The sequence below is a fragment of the Pipistrellus hanaki genome (assembly GCF_964339955.1).
Source record: "Pipistrellus hanaki genome assembly, chromosome: 7".
NCBI classification, from domain to species: domain Eukaryota; kingdom Metazoa; phylum Chordata; class Mammalia; order Chiroptera; family Vespertilionidae; genus Pipistrellus; species Pipistrellus hanaki.
The window spans coordinates 63,035,643-63,058,308 of NC_140509.1; the positions used below are offsets into that span (position 1 = coordinate 63,035,643).

General features: G+C 37.9%; 1 protein-coding gene across 7 annotated transcripts in view; it reads left to right on the plus strand.

Annotated features, from left to right (window-relative positions):
* Positions 1 to 18,264, plus strand: part of HIVEP2 (HIVEP zinc finger 2) — a 174,346-nt gene extending 156,082 nt beyond the window's left edge. For all 7 annotated transcript variants that reach the window (XM_084889317.1, XM_084889312.1, XM_084889311.1 and 4 more), the window contains 5 exons: positions 901 to 1,055; positions 4,451 to 4,626; positions 8,467 to 8,568; positions 9,370 to 10,265; positions 15,738 to 18,264. In XM_084889317.1, the coding sequence (XP_084745443.1) occupies positions 901 to 1,055; positions 4,451 to 4,626; positions 8,467 to 8,568; positions 9,370 to 10,265; positions 15,738 to 16,562 (2,154 nt within the window). In that variant the 3' untranslated portion in view covers positions 16,563 to 18,264. The remainder of the gene's footprint in view (positions 1 to 900; positions 1,056 to 4,450; positions 4,627 to 8,466; positions 8,569 to 9,369; positions 10,266 to 15,737) is intronic.
* Positions 18,265 to 22,666: the final 4,402 nt, after the last annotated feature.

A 22,666-nucleotide genomic window follows, 5' to 3' on the forward strand; every position in this document is an offset into this window, starting at 1 on the left:
GACTTTTCTTTTCATGCGAGGAATTCAGGAAATTGTGAAATGGGACATAGAGCAGGGAGTGGAAGGGACGATCAAGCAGCAGATGGACAGGGTGTCAGAATTGAACTTTGCAAATTTCAGAGCGCTAGTTCCCATTGACAGTATTTTTTTACTAAAATTTCTTTTCTATGTGTGTCTCTCAAATCTCATTTTCCCAAGTGACTAGCTGGTTTGTTCCAAAAATGAACAATGAAGGTATTACATGTGAAATTATTTTTAAAAAAATGTTAACAAGAGACATTTGGGAATTTAATGCTAAGTTATTAAAGAAGTACATGAGAGATTTAAATTATTTTACTTATTTCAGTTACCATTTCCCTTCATTAAGTTTTGAAAATATTTCCTTAATTAATAAAGATAGCTTTAATTGCTACTTCAGAATATAAAATTGTTTTTAAAGTTTTTCTTAGTGTTCCACAGTATAAGTACTAAAGGAATGTTTTTTAAAATATATATTTTTATTGATTTCAGAGAGGAAGAAGAGAGAGATAGAAACATCAATGATGAGACAGAATCATTGATCCAGTGCCTCTTGCACACCCCCTACTAGGGATCGAGCCACAACCTAGGCATGAGCCATGACCAGGAATTGAACCATGACCTCCTGGTTCATAGGTCAATGTTCAACCATTGAGCAACACTGGCCAGGCAAGGCATATTCTTTTTAAACAAAATGTTAAATTTATTCAGAAGACAGTGTCATTCTTGTCTGATTTTATCCCTTATTTTATGTAACCAGCCCTTGGCTTTTTAGTGTGGAATTGAGGCTAATTTTTGGAGATCGAAGAAGAGCAGAGAATGTGGGCTTCCCCTTTGTCTTAGAGAAAGCATATGAAATGATTCTCTCTTCTTGTCCTACAGATGAAGCCTGATGCGTCCTTTTTATTTGGCAGCAAACTAGAAAGGAAACTAGTGGGAAATATCTTAAAGGAAAGAGGGAAAGGAGATATTCACGGAGATAAAGATATCGGATCCAAACAAGCTGAGCCAATCCGAATTAAAATCTTTGAAGGAGGGTAAGGAAACATAAGTGCAAAAGGAAGAGATTCAGGTTTAAGTGAGAGGAAACGGTCCTGAGTGCCTGCATGGGAAAAGTGGTATCTACGCGGGTTGGAAGGGAAAATCGAATTCCTTTTCTATTGACATTTCTGGAGCCTGGCTGGTAGTAGATAATGAGTTCATGTCCTTGCTTTCATGACTTGCTTTTGATGAACATGTCCCTGTTGTATATGGTTTGAACCTCTGCTTTAAATCTTTATGCCTCTAATTTAGTATGAAATCGACCAAGTTGGTGGAATCTTCAAAGTTGTATTCTTCTATTAATATATTATTTTTTATGGGCATTTGTCGTGCTATTAGAGAACAAATTTTTATTCTACGCTTACAGAAATGCAGTTGTGCACACTCACGTATAATCCTAGGCACCGGTTAACTTACTTGTTTGTTTTATTGCTTTTATTACCCACACTTTAAACCTCAATGGGATTTCACCAGTTCCACAATGTCCTCTTTCTGCTCCAGGATCCAAGCCAGGGGAGCGCACTGCATTGAGTTGTCATGCTTCCCCAAACTCCTCTGGTCTGTGACAGTTTTCTGCTTTAGGAATTTATTTTTAAATGTTACATTCTGAGTGGCAGAAACATGAGTTATAAGGCCCAATGACTTGGTTATCTGTATAGTTAAGAAAAATTAGACATATGTGTAACATCTAGTTTTAGATTTCGATGGAAATGTATCTTTGATCCAGTCAATGGGAGAAAACCCAGATTTTTGCTTTCAAAATTTTTAAAATATTAAAAGCACGTTAACCACATGTATGAGATTATGATGTAACCAGCACCTTATCTGTACAACAGATCTATACCTTACATATTTTCATGTGCATCAACTTATTCCAATAATATTTACAGGACAAATTAATGTTATCTGTTTGACTATACAATGTTGACTATTTAGTGAAATGAAATATTGATTTCTCACATAGATTCCCAATTTGGAGATGGATGATTAAAATTGATTCCCTCTTAGGTTTGGCCTTTTGATGGATGTCGAGTACTTTCACTAAAACCGTAGTTGCATATATAGTCATGACGCTTGTCTCACTATTTTTTGACATCCCTCATCTTTTGATACAAACGAGAGAAATATAGGTTTTATCTTTCCTCAGAGACTGAGAGGTCCCTGTGACTGAATCAACCCTCTTACATTCAGCAGTCTTCATAGCAGTGCACTTGTTCTAGATTAGAGAGACCTTCACAGTTACTGTGTGCTTTGGTGAGCCCATCTCCACTAACGAAGGACACGAATGAAAAAGCGTATGTGAACATTTTATTGCTGTGTTTTGATGACCCAAACGGATTGTGCCCATATTTCATTTCTTCCTCCTTTCATTGCCCCATGTTATAGGCTATGTCCTAATCATTCCTTAATCTGTGGTCCAATTTCTGCCTGGTGGTGACCAGGTTCATTCCAAGCAGTGTAGTACCAACTCTTATATATAAAAAAAAAAGGTATTACTAACCAGTTGTTTAAGGGTATGTGTGGTTTTTTAATCGAATTTATAGATTTAGAATTAAATTAAACATATCCTTTATTTTTTTCAAAAATCTATTCTCACATCAAGTAGATTCATGGGTGTGCAGAATGGTAGGTTGGTAGATACTTTATTTGTATAGATTTTTCTAATATAGAATTATGTTTATATAGAACTTTACTATATTTCCATTCTGGAATCAACTTAATCAGTTAAGACATTAAAAATTAAATTATATTATTTGAAGAAAATATGTATTCTAATAAACTGTGATGATGGGCTACAATAAGTTTAAAGTATCCTTCTCCAAAGAAAATTAGCTTTCCATGAAATTCTTTTATTCTGTACTCCTTAGATAATTTCATCTAGTTAGTGGGAGAGAATAGTGAAATTAATAGGTGAAAGACATTTTGCATCTGTAGGTTCTTTTCTACTTTATGACAAAACACGATGTTAGATAAAAGATAAAGCCTAAAACAATTTTGAACAAGTTGATATTGGATTTTTTTTTTTTTTTTTTTTTTTTGGTAAAAGAGGACAGATTTAAAGGAGCAGAAAGCATGCATAATTAACTATTCATTTTTAAATCTCACCTGGATTGGTACTAACCAAAAAGTAGATCATGTTAAGATTAAATAGTATCTATAGTAGATCTGGTATTTAAATACGTGTGTGGATTTTTCTTTTTTAAAAATTCTTCAGTGCATTGGATGAATAAAGTTGAATCATTATTCCTGATGATGGATTAGCTGGGACAAATAGAGAAGTTTACAGTGCTCTGGAAATGTAGGAAATTAGAAATCTAGCGCCTTTAAGTTAATCCCCAATGAATAAGGCATTTTGTATGTCAATTTACCTTTTGAAGTTATAAATAATACACTTCAGAAGGAATATCTTTCCAAGATTGACATTTAGACCCATAATTCTAGCCTCACTGTGATTTATGAGAGAATAAGGAGATAATAATATTCACTGATTTATTCAATAGAATGTCACTCTACTCCATGGCAAATTGTTTCTTTGTATGATGTTTGAGCACTGGATAGGTTTCTTCTGTAGATTATCACAGTAAATACCTAAGACTTTATTCATCTAACTAATTTAATTAGACATCCTTTCAAACCTCTCAACTAAATCCTCCTGGACACCAATGCAAATTTGATTGAAAAATTGAATCTTTGGTTTTCATTATGTAACAGTATCTCCCAGAAGCCACTTGAAATTTAGACTCCATTTGTACACAGATTCTCAGTCCTTGGGAAGAGCAGATGAAATCTGTAGACAACAGTTGGTGAGCTCAGCTCAGCCTGTGTAAGCTAGAAATTTCCAACGCACTCTCGTGCCAGGATTATAAAAATAGAGTAGAAACTTGCAAAGAAGAAGTCTATTATCAGTTACATTAATTTTAGCAAATTTGGAGGGGTATATGTGTTGTGCATGCACATCTTAGATGATGTAATATTACTAAATGATATATGATTATTTGAATATGTTGGGAGAACTTTTTGGATGATTCTTGTTTGGAAGTTTTACTAGAATCCAACAGTAGTAAGGCACAGCTCTGCAACTCTTTGGGGCTTTATAAGCCCAGTTGATAGTCCGTAACAAGTCTATATATTATACTTAATAGAAAAGAGCAAATTCCATGTTGAACTAAATGTAGAAGAAAGTCCATTTTGTTTACAATACCAAATCTATTATCTAATTCTTTCAGGCATTTACTGCATAAATTTTATAGGTCTCAGCAATAAGGTTGAATAATTATAAAAGCCCCTCACAAAAATTTGCCATGCAGATGATTAGCTTTGGGTTTGATTATATATATCACGTGCTAAAGTATTTGAAAACACTTTAGCTGGATTCCCCCTTTTTAAACAGGTATAAGTCAAATGAAGATTATGTATATGTCAGAGGACGTGGACGTGGGAAGTACATCTGTGAAGAATGTGGGATTCGCTGCAAGAAACCAAGCATGCTCAAAAAGCATATCCGCACTCATACTGATGTCCGGCCTTATGTGTGCAAGTTATGTAACTTCGCCTTCAAGACGAAAGGTATGGGTCTGATTTTTTTTTTTTTTTTTAGAGGAGAATCACTATTTTATGGTTACCTTGGATTCCAGATCCCATTTTATCGACAAAATGATAGATTTTGTTTGTGAAAATATGACCCCATGAAATGTGTTTCCTCCCTCATGTAAGTGATTAAAGGATGTATATGAGACAATGAGGCTCCTTTTACGACTTAAGAGCCATATAGAGTTGGGCCCAGGCCAGTTGTCTCTGAAGGAAGTGGCTCAGAATTGCCTGGATAGCTATTACTTCATGTTGGAAATGTTATGTGATCTAAATAATCTTTGCAGCAGTATTGAAATACTACAGGGAGATCATGCAGTAGCATTAGGATAGCAAAGCAGCAGCTGGGGGGGAAAACATGTGCCCATGGTCAGTTTCAAGATTATAAATAATGTAGAAATCCACAGATTCCCAGGTGGGCCCCTCCATCCACAGTAGCATTAATTATGCATAGACATTTTATAGCTTGGGATCTGTATTTATCATCACAGAGACAATTTCCTATTCTCAGGCCATAGTTAGGACTTGCCTTGAAAAGATATTCTGTGTATTTTCTAAATCTGTTTTTAAAAAATATATATATATTATTGACTTTTTACAGAAAGGAAAGGAGAAGGATAGAGAGTTAGAAACACCAATGAGAGAGAAACATCGACCAGCTGCCTCCTGCACACCCCCCACTGGGGATGTGCCCGCAACCAAGGTACATTCCCTTGACCAGAATCGAACCCGGGATCTTTCAGTCCGCAGGCTGATGTTCTATCCACTGAGCAAAACCGGCTTCGGCTCTAAATCTTTTTTAAACAGGTAGTTTCACATGAAAGTATTTTACAGGAGAAGGTTGCTTTGATTATGTTTCTATTATTTTATAGAATCATGAAAGTGTTCATAAACCCAGGGTTCTCAGAATACAAACAATAGTGAACTAGAGGTGGATTGACTTTTGTAGAAGTGTGCTTTACTGTTTTTGTAGAAGTACTAATGGATCCTCTAGACACCCCTCACCCTTCAGAAGCCTCACATCACTTTCCAAAGTTTTAACTTTAAATTTGTATTACACTTGATCGACTCTAGTCCACATCAAGAAAAGTAAATATCAGAGAAAATTCAGTCTTTGCTAGAGAAATGTGTACTTATTTTCTTTTATAGTTAAAATCCTGAATTGTTTCAGTGGTTTGTCAGAAGTATAAATGTGTAGCCTCTCAATATACCTGTTTTTTCTTTATTAACAAGCCAGAGAAGGGGGAAGAGAATGTTCATTTGCTTTTCAAAAGAAATACACAAAATGTCCTTTAAATATTCACCTTTGCACCATCAAGACTTTCATATAGAATTTCACTAAGAGACTTCCTGGAAAATAAGAAAATATACACTTTAGTTTTAAAATATACTGCAAATCTGCCAGTCATTACAACCAATATATCTTTACTGGACATATGATTTGTCTGCAGGTAGAGCTGTGTGCAACACGGGGAAGAAACATTTTAAAGATATTTTTTAAATCAACTTAAATTTCGCTTTGAACCATTGTCTTGGAGTTTAGAAGGAAATAACTTATTCTTGGTCATTATTTTAGTTTACTATGCCTCTTTGGAAATGTGAAAATTTCTCAGAATCTTAAAATGAGCAAAAAATTCTGGGAATCCCCTCCAGTTTTCACCTCCAGCTGAGATCCTGTTACCCAAACCCCAGACACCTGAGCTCAGATCAGGAGCACACTCATAGGACCAGTACTTCCTTCAGGCCCGGGCCACTCCTTCAGTGCCTGCCCCCTACTACTCAGCTCCCCTCTTCTTGCTCTAAGCCCTTCAGAAGTTTAAGAATCCCATAAACCAAAGCCAGGGTGGGGTTGTTTTAGAGCCAGATTTCTAACAACACACCTTCCCTAAAGACGAAAGCTCAAAGCTTCACCACCTGCTTGAAACAAGTGGAAAGAAAAAGACAGAAGAAGAAACACATATTAAGATCAAAATAAATTATCTTGATTCATTTAACATCCACACCCATCCACATACAAGATTTCTATCTCCCTTGCAGAAGTAGATGGTTTCTATTAATTTATACTTATATTTAATCAATTTTCAGATTTTAGAGTTCTTGATGATTTGTCTACAAAAATGTTTGAGCTTTTTAAAGAAATTGTAATAATATAAGTAAAATAATAAACAACAGTGTCCTAGTTTGGAATTGTGACTCATATATTACATTAATAGCAAACTAAACACCCTTTACAAGAGGAACAAACTATCTCAGCAGGCTGAAGGTTTCTACCTAGATTCAATGAGCCTATTCTTTAAATTAAGGTACTTACTGGTACATTGCTAAAGCAGCATCAAAGGGCTTAGACAATATTATGACCTTTACAACAATTAACTTCTGGATCTCTTTTGATAAGCTCTATATGAGATGGAACAGTATATATATAATTTTTTTTCATAGATCCTAAGTCAAAATTGATTAGATCAGTGTTTTCATAATTTCTCACATTACATATAGCAATTACATAAATCTACAGAAACTTACATACACATTTGTGTGTGTGTGTGTGTGTGTGTGTATATATATATATATATATATATATATATATATATATATATATAATTATGTATCTCTATGTCATCATACATACTGTATGTGACATAAATTTTTTTCTTTTTTCATGGAATAATAGGAGTTTCAAGATAAGTAAAAAGACAGTATTACTGCCCCAGAAGAAACTGCTGTCATAAAGTATGCCAACATATGTCAACCAGATAGATAATCCATACTGAGAATACAATTCCCTATAAGGAGTTAGCTAAATATTCATATTGTTCTTTGAATTCATTACAGGCTTGCCCCTAACGTTAGTTTGGATTTGTTTTTTCTTCTGACTAGTTAAGATCCTGTGAGTCTAATCTATATTAGATCAGTGCCAGGAAGTGGCTTTGTTGATAATATTTAATTGCGAAGTTACTCTGAGATTGTGACACAGTTTGGCTTTTTATGGAGTACTAGTGGCCCGGTGCATGAAATTTGTGCACATTAAAAGGGAATTAATTAGAAGAAATATTTTAATATTGCTATTTGCCCTTTCTCTGTAATAGAAGTGTCAGAGATTGAAGAAAATTAGTAAAATGTATATTAAAACCTCCTTCCTGTCAGAGCCTGGGGTTCTCTGCAAGACCCAGAGTCAAGTCCCCGCCCACCTGTGTGCACCTTAAAATTGCAGGAGACCCAGACCTGGCTGGCCACACCCTCATTAAGTCCCACTGGGCAGGGGGTGCAGCCTCAGGTCCCAAAGACCGGCACCAGGAGGGAGGGGCACATGGCCTGAGGGGCCCATCAAGCCCCACCAAGCAGAGGGCATGGCATGAGGTCCCACCTCAAGCTCTGCCGGGTGCAGGGCATGTACTGAGGTTCCCCAGCCTGGCCAGGCACCACACAGCCTCAGGTCCCTGCTGATTGGTCATTATAGTATAATGGGGTGATGACCATTTGCATATTAGCTCTTTATTTTATAGAATTAGGAGGCTGACCCATTTGGGCCAAAGATATAAGATCCCTTCTGAGTCAGGAAAGCTTGGGATTCCAAGTCCTGCTTGGAGCCTACCCTTGAAAAGATGTGGTTTTAGGTGCCAACACGTCTTCTAGAATGAAGAAAACCTAAGATTGAGCCACAGCCCTCAGGGCTTACTATCTTCACAAGCCAGATTGTCCCCCTTCTGATTGAAGGAAGGGATCATGGGTAGAAACAAATTCCTATCATCTCAAGTGACTTTTGGAGCAATCATCACATTTTGGTAACAGATTAATTATTTTATCATTTGTGTTTTCTAGGAAACCTGACAAAGCATATGAAATCTAAAGCGCACATGAAAAAATGCCTGGAGTTGGGTGTCTCGATGACTTCAGTGGATGATACAGAAACCGAGGAAACAGGTATCCATCATTTAGCTGGTGGACTATTTCACTACATATGCTTCAGCTTTGTGGCCAGTGGTAAAATAAGTTTAGATGTTTTCTTTAAAAAAAAAATCACATTTTACTTTATTAAATATTAAATATAGAAAAGAAGTATATCATATTGAATTGCTTGAAACCTACTGAGAAGAAGCAAATGCATTTCAGTTCATAAGTAGGAAGGGAGAGAGATCTTACCAAGAAAATATTTCTATCTAGAACCATAAAGGAAATCTAGCTGCACTTTTGTTGTGTTAGGGATGTACATTTTATAAAACTTTCTGGGAAATTTGAAAAGCATCTTAATATCTTATTTGTCCTATTAAGAGGAAATACAATAGGAAAAAAAAAAACCACATCATTAACCTCAATAGAAAACCTGAGGCTCAGCCAAACCTCCTGAGATACTCTCCTTACACACAAGCTTATACCTATAGAGACAGGTTGTTGCTTTTATTTATTTTTTCTAACATTATCATTTACAACATTACATACATATTTGTTGATGATTTTCTATGGGTGGTGTGATATCCAAGATATAAGGTTTTACTCTGGAGTTTTTATTGTAAGGTGGGTTGAAATAGGACAGGTACATAAAAGATAAGAACCAATGCAGGCTTACAGAAAGATGTACCAAGTGAGTGGCAGGAGTTCAGAGATGAAAACTATCTGTAGGGGCTAGAGGGTTGAGGAAAGCTTTTGGGAAGAGATGGGGCCTGTTAGCTCCTAATCTTGATGTTTGGATCTGGAACTCCACTATCTTCTGTTCAATTGTTTCAGAAACTATGGAAGATTTGCACAAAGCGGCTGAAAAGCATAGCATGTCCAGCATTTCAACTGATCATCAGTTCTCCGATGCTGAAGAATCGGATGGTGAGGATGCAGATGATAATGATGATGATGATGAAGATGATGATGACTTCGATGACCAGGGAGATTTGACACCAAAAACCAGATCAAGAAGCACCAGTCCTCAGCCTCCTCGATTCTCCTCTTTGCCTGTGAATGTTGGCGCCATACCCCATGGGGTTCCCTCTGATAGTTCCCTGGGACATTCTTCATTGATCAGCTATTTGGTTACTTTGCCAAGTATTCAGGTTACTCAGCTTATGACACCAAGCGACTCATGTGAAGATACCCAGATGACAGAATACCAGAGGTTATTCCAGAGCAAAAGTACAGACTCGGAACCAGACAAAGACAGGCTAGACATACCCAGTTGCATGGATGAAGAGTGCATGCTGTCTTCAGAGCCCAGCTCCTCTCCAAGGGACTTCTCTCCCTCAAGCCACCATTCCTCACCGGGATATGATTCTTCACCCTGTCGAGATAATTCACCAAAGAGGTATCTGATACCCAAAGGAGATTTATCACCCAGAAGACACTTATCACCTAGGAGAGATCTATCACCCATGAGACATCTTTCACCAAGAAAGGAAGCTGCATTGAGAAGAGAGATGTCACAAAGAGATGTTTCACCAAGAAGGCATCTGTCCCCAAGGAGGCCATTGTCACCTGGGAAAGATATCGCAGCAAGAAGAGACCTCTCTCCCAGAAGAGAGAGAAGATACATGACCTCCATCAGAGCACCATCTCCCAGAAGGGCTTTATACCACAACCCACCATTGTCCATGGGGCAGTATTTGCAAGCAGATCCAATCGTATTGGGGCCTCCTGTGAGTATGAGTAGCTTTCTCTTTTTAATACGTAAGTCATGGCGCATGAGAACCCCTTGATAACGCACTAGTGTGGAATTTATAACATGAGTCTCTCTCCTGAAGAGGAGTGAACTCGGTTACTGAAAATAGTAGGATGACATTTTTATCACAAGCTATTGTCAGTAACATGGCTGTGGCACTACCCCAAGTGTAGTAGTATTGCATCAGAGCAGTGGTGCATTCCAGCTGGTAACAGGTGAGGCCTTCCTGAATGCTTTCTAAGCTTAACTATATAATTATAAACATGAGCCGAAACTTCGACATGAATAGAAAAGATAAAGTCTTTGGAGTGTCATGAATGCTTAGACAGACACTCTCAGGGGTATTTAGCTGTCATAGTTATATAACTCTTTGCTATGTGAGGATTCTAATTTGGGTATTAGTCTTGACTTTCAATAACTTTTTGAAAAATAAACTCAATACCTTGAGCATGACCTTGCTCACAATGAGTGAACATGTGACACTAATGAGGGACTGGGAGAAGAGAGAATGATCCCCACCGTATGTTTATAAGTCAAAGGCATCAACACATATGTGTGTGTTTTACCATTATTTCCATCTGCTAACCAAGGGCACTTGCTTAGTGAGATGGGGGCCCGAAGAGAGTGGGAATTTGGGAGAGCGTAAGAGAAAGTATCAGAGGAGATTTCTATGATATGCCCTCAGTGTAAATTAAGAGAACAATGGTACAATCATGAATTAAATTTAGGCAGGAGGTTTAATGCAAATGCATTGAAAAGCACTCGCCCTGCCTCATTCCATGGCAGGGAAGACCTTGATGTTGCTTTCAGTTTGTGTAGGATTTTGAAAATGAATGAAGGAGCTACTTAGCATAAACAGATGAATGCGACCTCTTGAATTTATTTGCTTTAAATGTGTTTTGTTGTTGTTGTTTTGCGGTCTCTATTCTTTGCTGTTCTCTCTTTGCTCTGAATTTCTGTCATGTGGCTCAGCCCTGCCCTTCACAGCCAAAGGAAGCCTTGCTAGCTCCCAGTCCTGTCTTCTCACTGCTCTGGTGGCCAGCTGCCTCCCTCTTACTACCTTTTCACCAACCTGAATCATAAGCTTAGGTTTTTGAATTTTTCAATTTTTGGAAAGCTCCTTGGTGTTGCTTTTTAGCCCCCTGCCACCGGCATCCTGTTTTCACAGGCCTGCCATCAACTTAGTTTTCAAGCTGTAACTATTGTATAGCAAATAGGATGGGATTTATTTGTCAAGCTAATAAAGCAGGTAGCTAAGAAAAAAAAAAAGAGAGGTACATTTGCACTAGTGTTTGTGTCTTGGTGGTGTTAAATAGAAAAGAGAAATCTGAAGTAAATGCTATTGCAGCATAAATGAAGAGTGATAAAGCCTTAAGGTGCCAGGACACTGCATCTGGGTGTAAAATGCTTTCTCTTGTTTAGACCTAGTGATGCTGATGGTATGTGTGAGATGTGGCTCTCCTGTTCTGAGACTGTGGTATTAGTAAGATGTTGAAGTATATTCAGTCAATTGTAGTCACACAAAAAATAAGCCTTGCTCATTTGGGTTTAGCTCCGTGGGTAAAACCCTCAGACTGAAGGGTCTCAGGTTCGATTCCGGTCAAAGGCGCGTACCTCAATTGTAGGCTTGATCCCCAGCCCTGGTTGAAGCACAACCAATAGATGTGTCTCTCTCATATCGATGTTTTTCTCTCTGTGTGTCTCTCCCCCTCCCTTCCACTCTCTCTAAAATGTCAATATAAAAATATCCTCAAATGAGGATTAGCAACAACAACAAAATAAACCATTAGTGCCAACACAGTATTGTTATTTAAAAAATAATAACACTCACAATCAACTCAGGCAAAGGAATTGGAGAAGTAGGCTAAGGGAGTTCACCTAACTTTTGCATATATGCCCAATTCACTTGGATATTTAATAGAATTATTAAACTTTGCCATTTATGAAGCCCAAGTGCTGAGCCTTCGGTCTGTTACCCAGTGTAATTATCTTGAGAGAATTAATAGCCTGCTTCTTTGATCACATGATATGATGGAACAGATCTGGAAATCCTCCCTGAAGCAGAAGCATTTGATCCCAAACACTTTATGCTTTCTCACACAGTTTTTGAGGGGACAAAGGAGGATTTGCATCTTTCTGTGATGTATACATGAGCTTCTTGTTGCCAGACAAAATAAAATTGGCAATGCTATGAGAAGTATTTCTCCTGATTGCTGTACTTTATAAGTACTTCATCCTTCTGAATAATGTTTGAAAATATTTAATTGGATTACCCCTGAAATGGTGTTTTTTGTTTGTTTGTTTGTTTGTTTGTTTTTATGGAAATGCTATTAGCAATACCTTGTTGGCTTACTTGACCTTGACTAAGGGCTCACAAGACAGTGACTGTGAAGTGAAAGGACTTTGTAGCCCAGCATGTTATACTCATTATTAGTCTGAGTCATGGAGAAGGTTTGGAGGAGATGATATGCAATCACTGGGACCCTGGGGTTTCTGACATAATGCCCCCTGGTTAGTTTCAACTTTAGGATAAATGGATGACTAGATATATAGATAGATAGACAGACAGAGAGATATATAGAATAAGAAGGTCTTTTTTTCCAGTTAGTAAATATTTCTTAAAAGTCTACTATATGAGGTGCAAGGATTTGGGTGAAATTTTTGAGATTTCTGTCCTCATCTTTTCCATTTTTAGAGATTTGGTAGATCAATAGCAAGGAGACAAAAGAGTGTCTTGGTCCTCAGTACATAGTGTAGGTCAGTGGTCGCCAAACTCAGACAACAGAGCCAAATATCAACAGTACAAGGATTGAAATTTCTTTTGAGAGTCAGATTTTTAAAAATTAAACTTTTAATACCACTTCTTCAAAATAGACTCACCCAGGCCATGGTATTTTGTGGAAGAGCCACACTCAAGGGGCCAAAGAGCCATATGTGGCTCGCGAGCCACGGTTTTCCAATTACTGGTGTAGATGAACACTGTGTCCAGTGAAAGAGTCCACATTCAGTTCTTTCCTTTGCTATCTCTGTGATCTTGGGCAAATCACTTAACCTCTCGGTCATAGTTTCCTAATTGTAGCAGCCAGAGAGGTGATCCAAGCAGATTTTGGTCCTGGAAAGAACTTGCCATTCAGCTGTAAGGAATGTAGTCAGCTGAAAATTTCCTGCTGTTAGCTCCTTCAGGGTACACCTCAGTTTTTAAGCCAAGGCCATGCTTTGTTCTGCAACCCTCAGCCACTGCCTGAGCCCAGATGGGTCACAGCTGAGCTGAGCACTTGCTTCCTTTCCCCATTACCTTCCCAGGCATTAGCTCCTCTGCTCCTGCCCCCACCGCCACACACACCAACCAGTGAAACCTCTTGCAATCCTTCCTTCTTAGCATTTGCTTCCAGAGGGCCTACTGACACTGTTGAAAAGATGAGGGGGGTAATATATCTGGTACATGGGAGATATATATAACACAACCCACATATGAATTATTATTTGCATTTCCACATCAAGATTTCTCTTACTAAGATTTAAATAAGTTGTGAGTTTGTTCACCTATCACAACAATAAAGCATAAATTACAGAACACAATAGGGTTGCAAATAGAGCAAAAACTGAAGTAGAAACATTGAGAATTTATTAGGAGGATGAAGAATGGATGAATAGATGGAGAGAGGATGTGTGGTTACCAGATAGGAATTCTGCTTGTGTGTTTACTTCTGTGGTTATAATAATTGATTTTCTGATCAGTAAAGGTCTAAATGTGACACTTTTATTCTTAACACAAATACAGCTTTGTTGGAATTTGAATATAATTAATAAATTTTAGTTTTACAATTTCTTCATTCCCTTTAAGAGCCTTGAGTGAGAGACCTCTTGAAATGGGAGTTCTGTCTCTCAGGCTCCCTCCCAGACCCCATTCATATTAGGGGTATGCAATGGCCATCACAAAATAGCAACCCAAAGTAAAATGGAAAAATAAGCAAACCACATTTCATCTTAAACTTTGAATCTGTAACAACTGTGACTTGAAGATTCATTTGATTATTTTCAATAATTAAATGTGCCTTTTTTGAAACCAAAGCAAATACCAGTAGGATTTTCCTGATAACATATAATGACTCTCTCATACCATAAAATTCTCTCCTTATCTAACTTATTAGGCTCTTGTGATTACAGGGTTTGATGATTACATGATTTCTCCTGCAATTCCAGGACAAATAATTTGTTTCTAGCTTGAATAAGTTGGAGCCTGGAGCAGGGTTAAGGCCAAGTATGGCACAGAGTAGCAGAGATGATGCATAATTTATCATTCCTGAGCCGGTCTCACAATCTAAATAGAACTGGATGAATCATTAATGGTATAAAGCATACCTTGAGTTTTAGAACTGAAACATTCATGAAATGAATGAGAACATTTTTTTTTTTTTGTCTGTCTCCTGGATTACTACCATACTTGACATGTTTATCTAGAGTTGATTTTAAGTTCTCAAAAAATAACAATAAACTGATGATAATCCATTAAGAGAATGAATCTAAGTCATTAAAACCACATAATCTCATTAAAACCTAATAAACTCACAGTCTAAATTGTGTTTTGCTACAGAAACATTTATAGAAAATAAGTTTTCCATTTTCTGGGCTGGAAATCATGAAATCTGGAATTCTGGCCAAAAATTTTGAGTATCTTTAATTCATTAATTTATGAGAAGATATGTAAATGAAAGTAATAATATAAACAGATGATTTAAGACACAGTCGTCTTTGAGATCTGTAACCACCCCAAGTATTTAGTGTTAACAGCTTATCTGATGGATTGATAGTTTCCTTATAAAACCTGCCCTTGATTTGGTGAAGACTCTGGTCATCTACCTGGGGTGTCTCTTGAGCAGGAATCTATTTTATTAGACTAATAACTTGCACTTTGGAGCAACCAGTTTGTGTATCACCACCATTTTGCCATCTACTCGGTAAACATTTTTTTAATGCAAATTTTCAGGCTTGTTACTATGATTATACTCATTAACACTTCATAAAAATAGTAAAATTCTACTTAGTATAAATGGATGGTAATGTTTTTAATTTCTTTTGAATTTAAAAATATATTATTAGTGTCTTTTTGCTTGGAAAATTTTTTCTAGTAATTTTCCATTATTTCCTTTTCATTCTTCCTTATGAAAAAAGCAGAGTTAAAATGTCTCTTTACCTCATATAAAACACAGGCATATTTTATCACATTGCTATTTATAAAGTAACTTTTCAAAGAAGGGCAGCTTCACTCAAGGATTTTAAAAGACAACTGAGATATCTCTTTTGTACTGAAAATGAAAAATTAATCGAAGGATCAGGTAGTTTTAAAGTGTTTTGAATGAACCAGTGAAAGCATGAATGAATGAAAAAGCTTGATGTAAGCATGAAGAACAGTGGGTCCTAACTGTTGTGCTCTCTGTTCCCAATGCAGAATCTAAGAAGGGGATTACCTCAGGTTCCTTACTTCAGTCTCTATGGAGACCAAGAAGGTGCTTATGAACATCCGGGCTCCAGCCTCTTCCCTGAGGGACCTAATGACTACGTCTTCAGTCATCTTCCACTCCACTCTCAGCAGCAAGTACGAGCTCCTATCCCCATGGTGCCCGTTGGTGGGATCCAAATGGTTCACTCCCTGCAGCCGGCCCTCTCTGGTTTACATCCTACACCCACATTGCCTCTGCCAATGGAGGGCTCTGAGGAGAAGAAAGGAGCTTCCGGGGAATCCTTCGCCAAGGATCCCTACGTTATTTCCAAGCAGCATGAGAAGCCATCTCCTCACCTTTTGCAGTCGTCTGGTCCACCCAGCATGCCCTCCTCTCCTCAGCTATTGATGAAACAGAGCACTTCGGAAGACAGCTTAAATGCAACAGAGGGGGAACAGGAGGAGAACATACAGACTTGCACAAAAGCCATTGCCTCTCTCCGGATTGCCACAGAAGAGGCCGCTCTGCTCGGGGCAGACCAGCTAGCACGGGTGCAGGAGCCCCACCAGAAACCCTTGGAAAGCGCACATGTTAGCATTAGACACTTTAGTGGGCCTGAGCCGGGCCAGCCCTGTTCCTCGGCTACCCACACTGACTTGCATGATGGTGAAAAGGACAACTTTGGTACATCCCAGACTGCATTAGCTCGCTCCACGTTTTACAGCAAGAGTTGCATGGATGACAAACAGTCGGGCTTTCATGGCAGCAAAGAATTACCTTCAAGCACAGAGGAAGGCAAAGAACCTTCGTTGGAAAAGAGTCAGCTACATTGATCTCAGATGCATGGAGACTTTCATTTCCACATTTTCTTATTTTGTTTTGTTTTTCTAGAGATAGAGGTAATCCAGTTTATAGCATGCCTGTCCTGAGTTACAGTAGGTTGCTATTATATATATATATATATATATATATATATATATATATACACACATACTTTTGTTATAGCAAAAGAATAGGTAAATTAACAAGTCATCATGAGCCTGACCAAAACAAAATTTGAAATTAACCTATTGGGTCTGGTACTTTTAAAACTGTACAGATGTTTGTGCCTTTTCTTTACTTTGCTTATATTCTTATAAGCATTTTTTAGCAGTAATTTGTACATATTTTAGAATTTGTGTATCTGCTTTGTAATAAATGTAATTTCTTTCCTTTTTTGGACACTTGGATCTAAATGATGTAAAGCAAAAACAGCATCAATATATATGTGAGGTTGCACTAAAACATATTTTTATATGATTAAAACTGAACAGCTTTTATGTACAGCTCTGATTCTGTAATACTAATATTTATTTACCTTGTTTCATAAATTGTACATTTTTTCTTAAATGTTGTGGATTGCTTTTCTATGTGAAGCATGGGATTTACTGTTGCATAACTAGAACAAAAATGTATATTGTAAACAAGATATTTAAACTAGAGTATCTTATTATGCACTTATGCATTAGTGGCAAAAAAAGATAAAGGATGTATCAGTCAGTTCTTAACTCTTGTAAATTTTTTTGTCTCTTGTTTGCTGGATTGACTATAACTTAAGTGCTGATTGTGATTTTAAACTGATAGTACCTTAAAGCATTAAAGTAAACAATGTGCTATTGTGAGTTTTTTCAAAGCTTTATAAATCAGTTATAAATAATATTAAAAGTATTTGGTCTTATGTGAACATATTGATCTATATACTCATCTAAAAATATGGGAAAACATTCCGCCCCATGTAAATATGTACAAGTGCATCACTGGTACAATTTTATGTAACTCAGTTGGACACTAGGTTGCCACAGACCTATGCTAGGGTGTCTTTAAAAACTAAAGTGACAAAGCACATGGGACTGTGTAGAGCTTGGTTATCGGCCGGCCCGGTGGCTTGGCAGGCAGTGCTGGGCGCTGCCCATGGAGAAGACCAGGGCTTAGAAATCTTCTTGGTTCTTACTGCACGCGACGGTGACTGAACTAAGGCTACTACGGAGGGGTTGCTCTTGGACTCTGAGGAGTGGGTGTGGAAGCGGGGAAGAGGCATGGAGACCTACCTGCTCACGACCCTTCCTGTCAGCCAGTCCACACGGTGACAGGGTTGGCATCAGCTTTAGGAGAAGCCACTTTGCTCTTCGGAAGAGGGGAAGAGTGTCACACTTCTGGCTATCTCAGGGGGAATGGGAGGAAGAAGCTTTCCAGGGGAAAGAACTTGTGGGAGCAGGATGTTTTTTGTGTATGACATTCAAAGTGGGCTTTGGTTAGTGTCATAGGTGGGCAGAGCCTTTGTAGGTCCAGAGGAATGGCAGAAAGGGAGGGTACCACATGTGCACACACACCCCTGTGTGTGCATGCACACACACACACACACACACACACATGCACACACAATCTGGGTTATCTTTGTGCTATATAGTGGATTATAATTCTGTGAAACCAAGTTTGTATATTGAATTACATTAAGGAGTGTTCTTTAAAAAGAGAAATAAATATACAATTACATGCTTGAGGTGTCTAGTTCTTATGTGTTGTTTAACATTTTAAGTTTGCCCATTTTGGTTTCTAAAGGAATTTTGATGCTACCAACATACCCTCTGTGCCTTCAATTGTCAGGCTCAGCCCATTGTGCAGTATGCTAATGTGAATGCTTTTCACAAGTGAGAAGACAGCCATTGGCTTCCATACGTTTTCCACTTAAGACAGATAGTGGTCACCACAGTGTGGGCTCTACAAATGGACTCATTGGAATGTAGGCCTGGGCATTAGCAGAATACATTGTATCTGAAAAGAGTCATGGGTAAAGCAAATTATCATTTCCCCTTATGCCTCCTCTCAGTATGCTTACATGTCTGAAACTTCACTGGGGAAACCTCTTTTTTAAAATTTTGTCAGTGACTGAAGGCAAAAAAACAATTGAAATAAGTATATCATAAAATATCCACATATCACAGTTCTTTTATTTCAAAAGAGTAGAACCTTTTAAATAATATAAGTAGAAGTTTTTTAAGGTCAAGATCTATCAGTATTGCCATTATAAAAATCTTAAATTGGTGGATTTACAACTCAACTGTTTTCTTTTATGAGCTAGACTGTCTTTTTAAACTATGTTTTACAAAGGTGAATTAAAGGTCAACAAAGCCAGCCAGCCTAATATCTGTTTGTCATGGAGAAGAATCCTTGAACATTCAATTACTTAGAGCAATGTGTGTCTTAGTCTAAACCAAGATCTCCCTGTCCAGATTTCCTTAAAGAACAGTTTCTGATTATGTATGCTGTTCTCATTTACATATTACAATAATGACAATTTTACAGTAAAAATGCTAGGGTTGAATGATCTCAAATTAATAGGAAGCCCACCAAGGTTATTATTCATTGAGAATATGTTACAAAGTATGTTCGCATCTACTTTGTCACAATATACTGTCCCCCACCAGTCCCCGCCAAGCTGTTTGACATCAAAGCTTAAAAATGTTTCCTTTGATTCTTGAGTGTAGAGAAACCTCTGCGTACCCATACTCCAGATTCAGCAATAAACCACGTTTAGCTATGCAGTAGATGTACTGAAGAACAGGGAAAATGTCAGAAAATACTTTATTTGGCATTTAAAAGTGCCAAGGAATAACACAACGTATCGATCTTCAATATTCCAGAACACTCTGTGGATCATTTTATATGTGCATATCCATTGCTTAGCAACAACTGGGATCGCATTCAGAAATGTAAGTTGGTCATCAAAATGCGCCAAACCATCAGATGTCCTCTCTCTGTTTGCTGAATACCTAAAATGTATTTCAAATCTACAGATCACTAGTATGTTTTATACTTCAAGGAGATGCCAAGTTTTGTTATCTTCTTAAAGTATACATTTAACAATTATGGTTTGATGTGAACAAAATTTATTTTTAGCCAAAAAAAAAAATAATGCTTAATGCATTTTAATAATTCATTGAACATTATGTTAATGGATGAAATATAAAATAATAGCTTTTCTACTACAAAATTCCTAAGGAGTCTTTTATGATATCAGTGATCAAGCCATATCCCCAAAGCAAAGTGAAAAGTTCAAGCAGTTCTGTGGATAATGAAAAGAGAAAAATTAAAAAAGGTGCAACAGGACTTCTCCAAGGAGAGCAAGGTGTGGGATGACCTCAGTCATTGTGGTGGCTGTTGAAGTATTATAGATCAAACAGGAAGCGTGGCGGCAGCAGGGGGGCGGGGCACTTCACCCTGAGTATGTGTCTTGCCTATCGAAGCCCCTGGACGTCTAAATCCTCACAGGCATTGCGCTTTACAGCCAGGTTCCCTGCGCAGGAGGGCGAAGACCATGTGAATCCTTTAGTCGTGAGCATCTCTATCCTTAGCAATAATTTGTCTTGAGGTGCCAGGTCTGATTATAAGACAACCCTCAATTGTATGACTACCCCTTGTCATGATCTGAGGGGGAATGGTGGCATTAGACTTTGCAGACTCAAAATTGTTATTCCTGTCAGTCTCGCCTTATTAGTATACCCTATAGGAAAAACTACACACACACACACACACACACACACACACACACACACACACTGTATTTTGTCTAGGGACCCAGTTCCTTGAATTGGGACAGCATTCCAATATGAAAGCATTTTTAGCTAACAATTAAGAACTAGACACTAGCCCTGTTTTCAGTGCTTTAGCCTATTTGCCCATTCAATGGTCACAAAACTGAAAGAATTAATTTGCTTGTGTTTACACAGCTAGTAAGTGGAAGAGAGCAAGCAGTTGAGTTCTAGAGCAGTGTTTTTCAACCTTTTTTGGGCAAAGGCACACTTGTTTCATGAAAAAAATCACGAGGCACACCACCATTAGAAAATGTTAAAAAATTTAACTCTGTGCCTATATTGACTATATATAAAGTAATTCTCTTGAATAGGAATCAAATAAACACAAAGAAAGTATTTTATAATTACTTTATTATGAAATATTAGTAAACAAAATAGTGAAAAATTATAAAATTCTTGTCTTGTCTGCACCTACGGCACACCAGGCAACATCTCACGGCACACTAGTGTGCCACGGAACAGCGGTTGAAAAACGCTGTTCTAGAGCACATTATCCAATAGAATGTCCTGCAATGGTAGGAATATCCTGTATCTGCCTTTTCCAGTGCAATCCTCTCTAAGTACCTGTGGCTACTGAGCACCTGAGATGTTCAAGTATAATTGAGAGACAGGATTTTTGAGTTTTATTTAATCATACGTAATTTAGTAGCCATATGTAGCCACTGGTTTCTAAATTCGACTGCACAGCTTGACAGGTTGTACACTTATTTTAACACAAGCTGTACCACGTATCTCTATATGCATTCAGTCATTTGACAAATATTGAACTCCTATCATGTGCCAGACTCCCTGGGTACTTAGAAGGAATGAACAAAAAAACAAAACAAAAAACAAAACATCTGCCATGATAAAATTTGTGTTCAGTGCTTATCATTAAACATCCAGTTAAGGATTTTGGTAATGCAGTCCTACCGATTGCTCCTCTTCCTGTTGAGTTTCAGACTTTGGAACTCACCCAAGGAATAACAACAACCAAAGCATGATTTTATGAAGAGGTAAACAAGCCCTTGATGCAACTCCTCCTCCCCTGCTGGAAGTCTCTCGTACAAGCTAGGGTGAAGGTTACATCACATTCTCAGGATGGATGTGGGTTCCCCCTTCCTGCGTAGGTGTAAATGCTGAGGCTGCAGCAGGTCTGTGAAGAGAGAGGGAGGACTGGGGTCCAGGAACGGCCCACAGCCTACAGCTCCTGCACAGGAAGCAGAGGTCTGTGGGAGAGAGCTGTCTGCCCTCTGCTCCTGGAAGTCCCCCCTTGCATTTCTGAATAGCACACTTAGTAAACCCCAGGGAAGCAGAAGAAAGGAGTTAGCTGGCATGGGGGAAAAGGGGGCTGTCTTGAACTCACAGGACAGCTCTCCTTCCACAATAATAAAAGGGGTGGGGATTGGGAAGAAATGGAGAGTGCTCCTTCCTCTTAAGTGAGGAGCCTGGAAGAAAAGGCTTCTCTTTCAAACATTTTCTATCGGTTTACTAGCCACTCAAGGACAACCATACTGGGAATCAACCTTCCACCTTTTGGAGAAAACCTACTATCACCGCGGACCCACTGCTCCTCCTAAAACACATTCTGTGAAAACACATTCTGTGATATCCTCTTGAAATCAGTGAGATTATAAATCAAGTATTATTAAACTGAAACAAACTGGACAGAGAACTAAAATAACTGCAACTTAGGTAAATAATTGGACATCGCAGCCATTTCTGGAAAGAAGTAAGCTCATCAGAAGATGATTCAACTATTTTCCCATATCTCCTAAGGAGAGTCCATAACTATTAATAATACCATCATCACAGTGGATGTTTTAGGGCCATGGTCTGCAAACTGCGGCTAGTCCACATGCGGCTCTTTGGCCCCTTGAGTGTGGCTCTTCCCAAAATACAAAATACCATGGTCTGTCTGGTCGAGTCTATTTTGAAAAAGTGGCGTTAAAAGAAGTTTAAGTTTAAAAAATTTGGCTCTCAAAAGAAATTTCAATCGCTGTACTGTTGATATTTGGCTCTGTTGGCTAATGAGTTTGCCTACCACTGTCTTAGGGCATATGTCTGACCAGTCATATTCTTATGGAATCCTATTGGTGAAGTGATGTAGCATAGTATACTTCCCCGCTCAACTCAAGCCCAGCCACACTGGCACATCTGGTTTATCAGATATTATGCATTTAGTATCACAGGTCAGCATAAAATTCTTTCAAATTATACTTTAAATGCTACTTCCAGTTTATATGTGCTATAAATACAAAGGATATGCCATATTTTGAAGACATAGCACAAGGAGAATGCCAACTATCTCATTAGTAATTTTCATA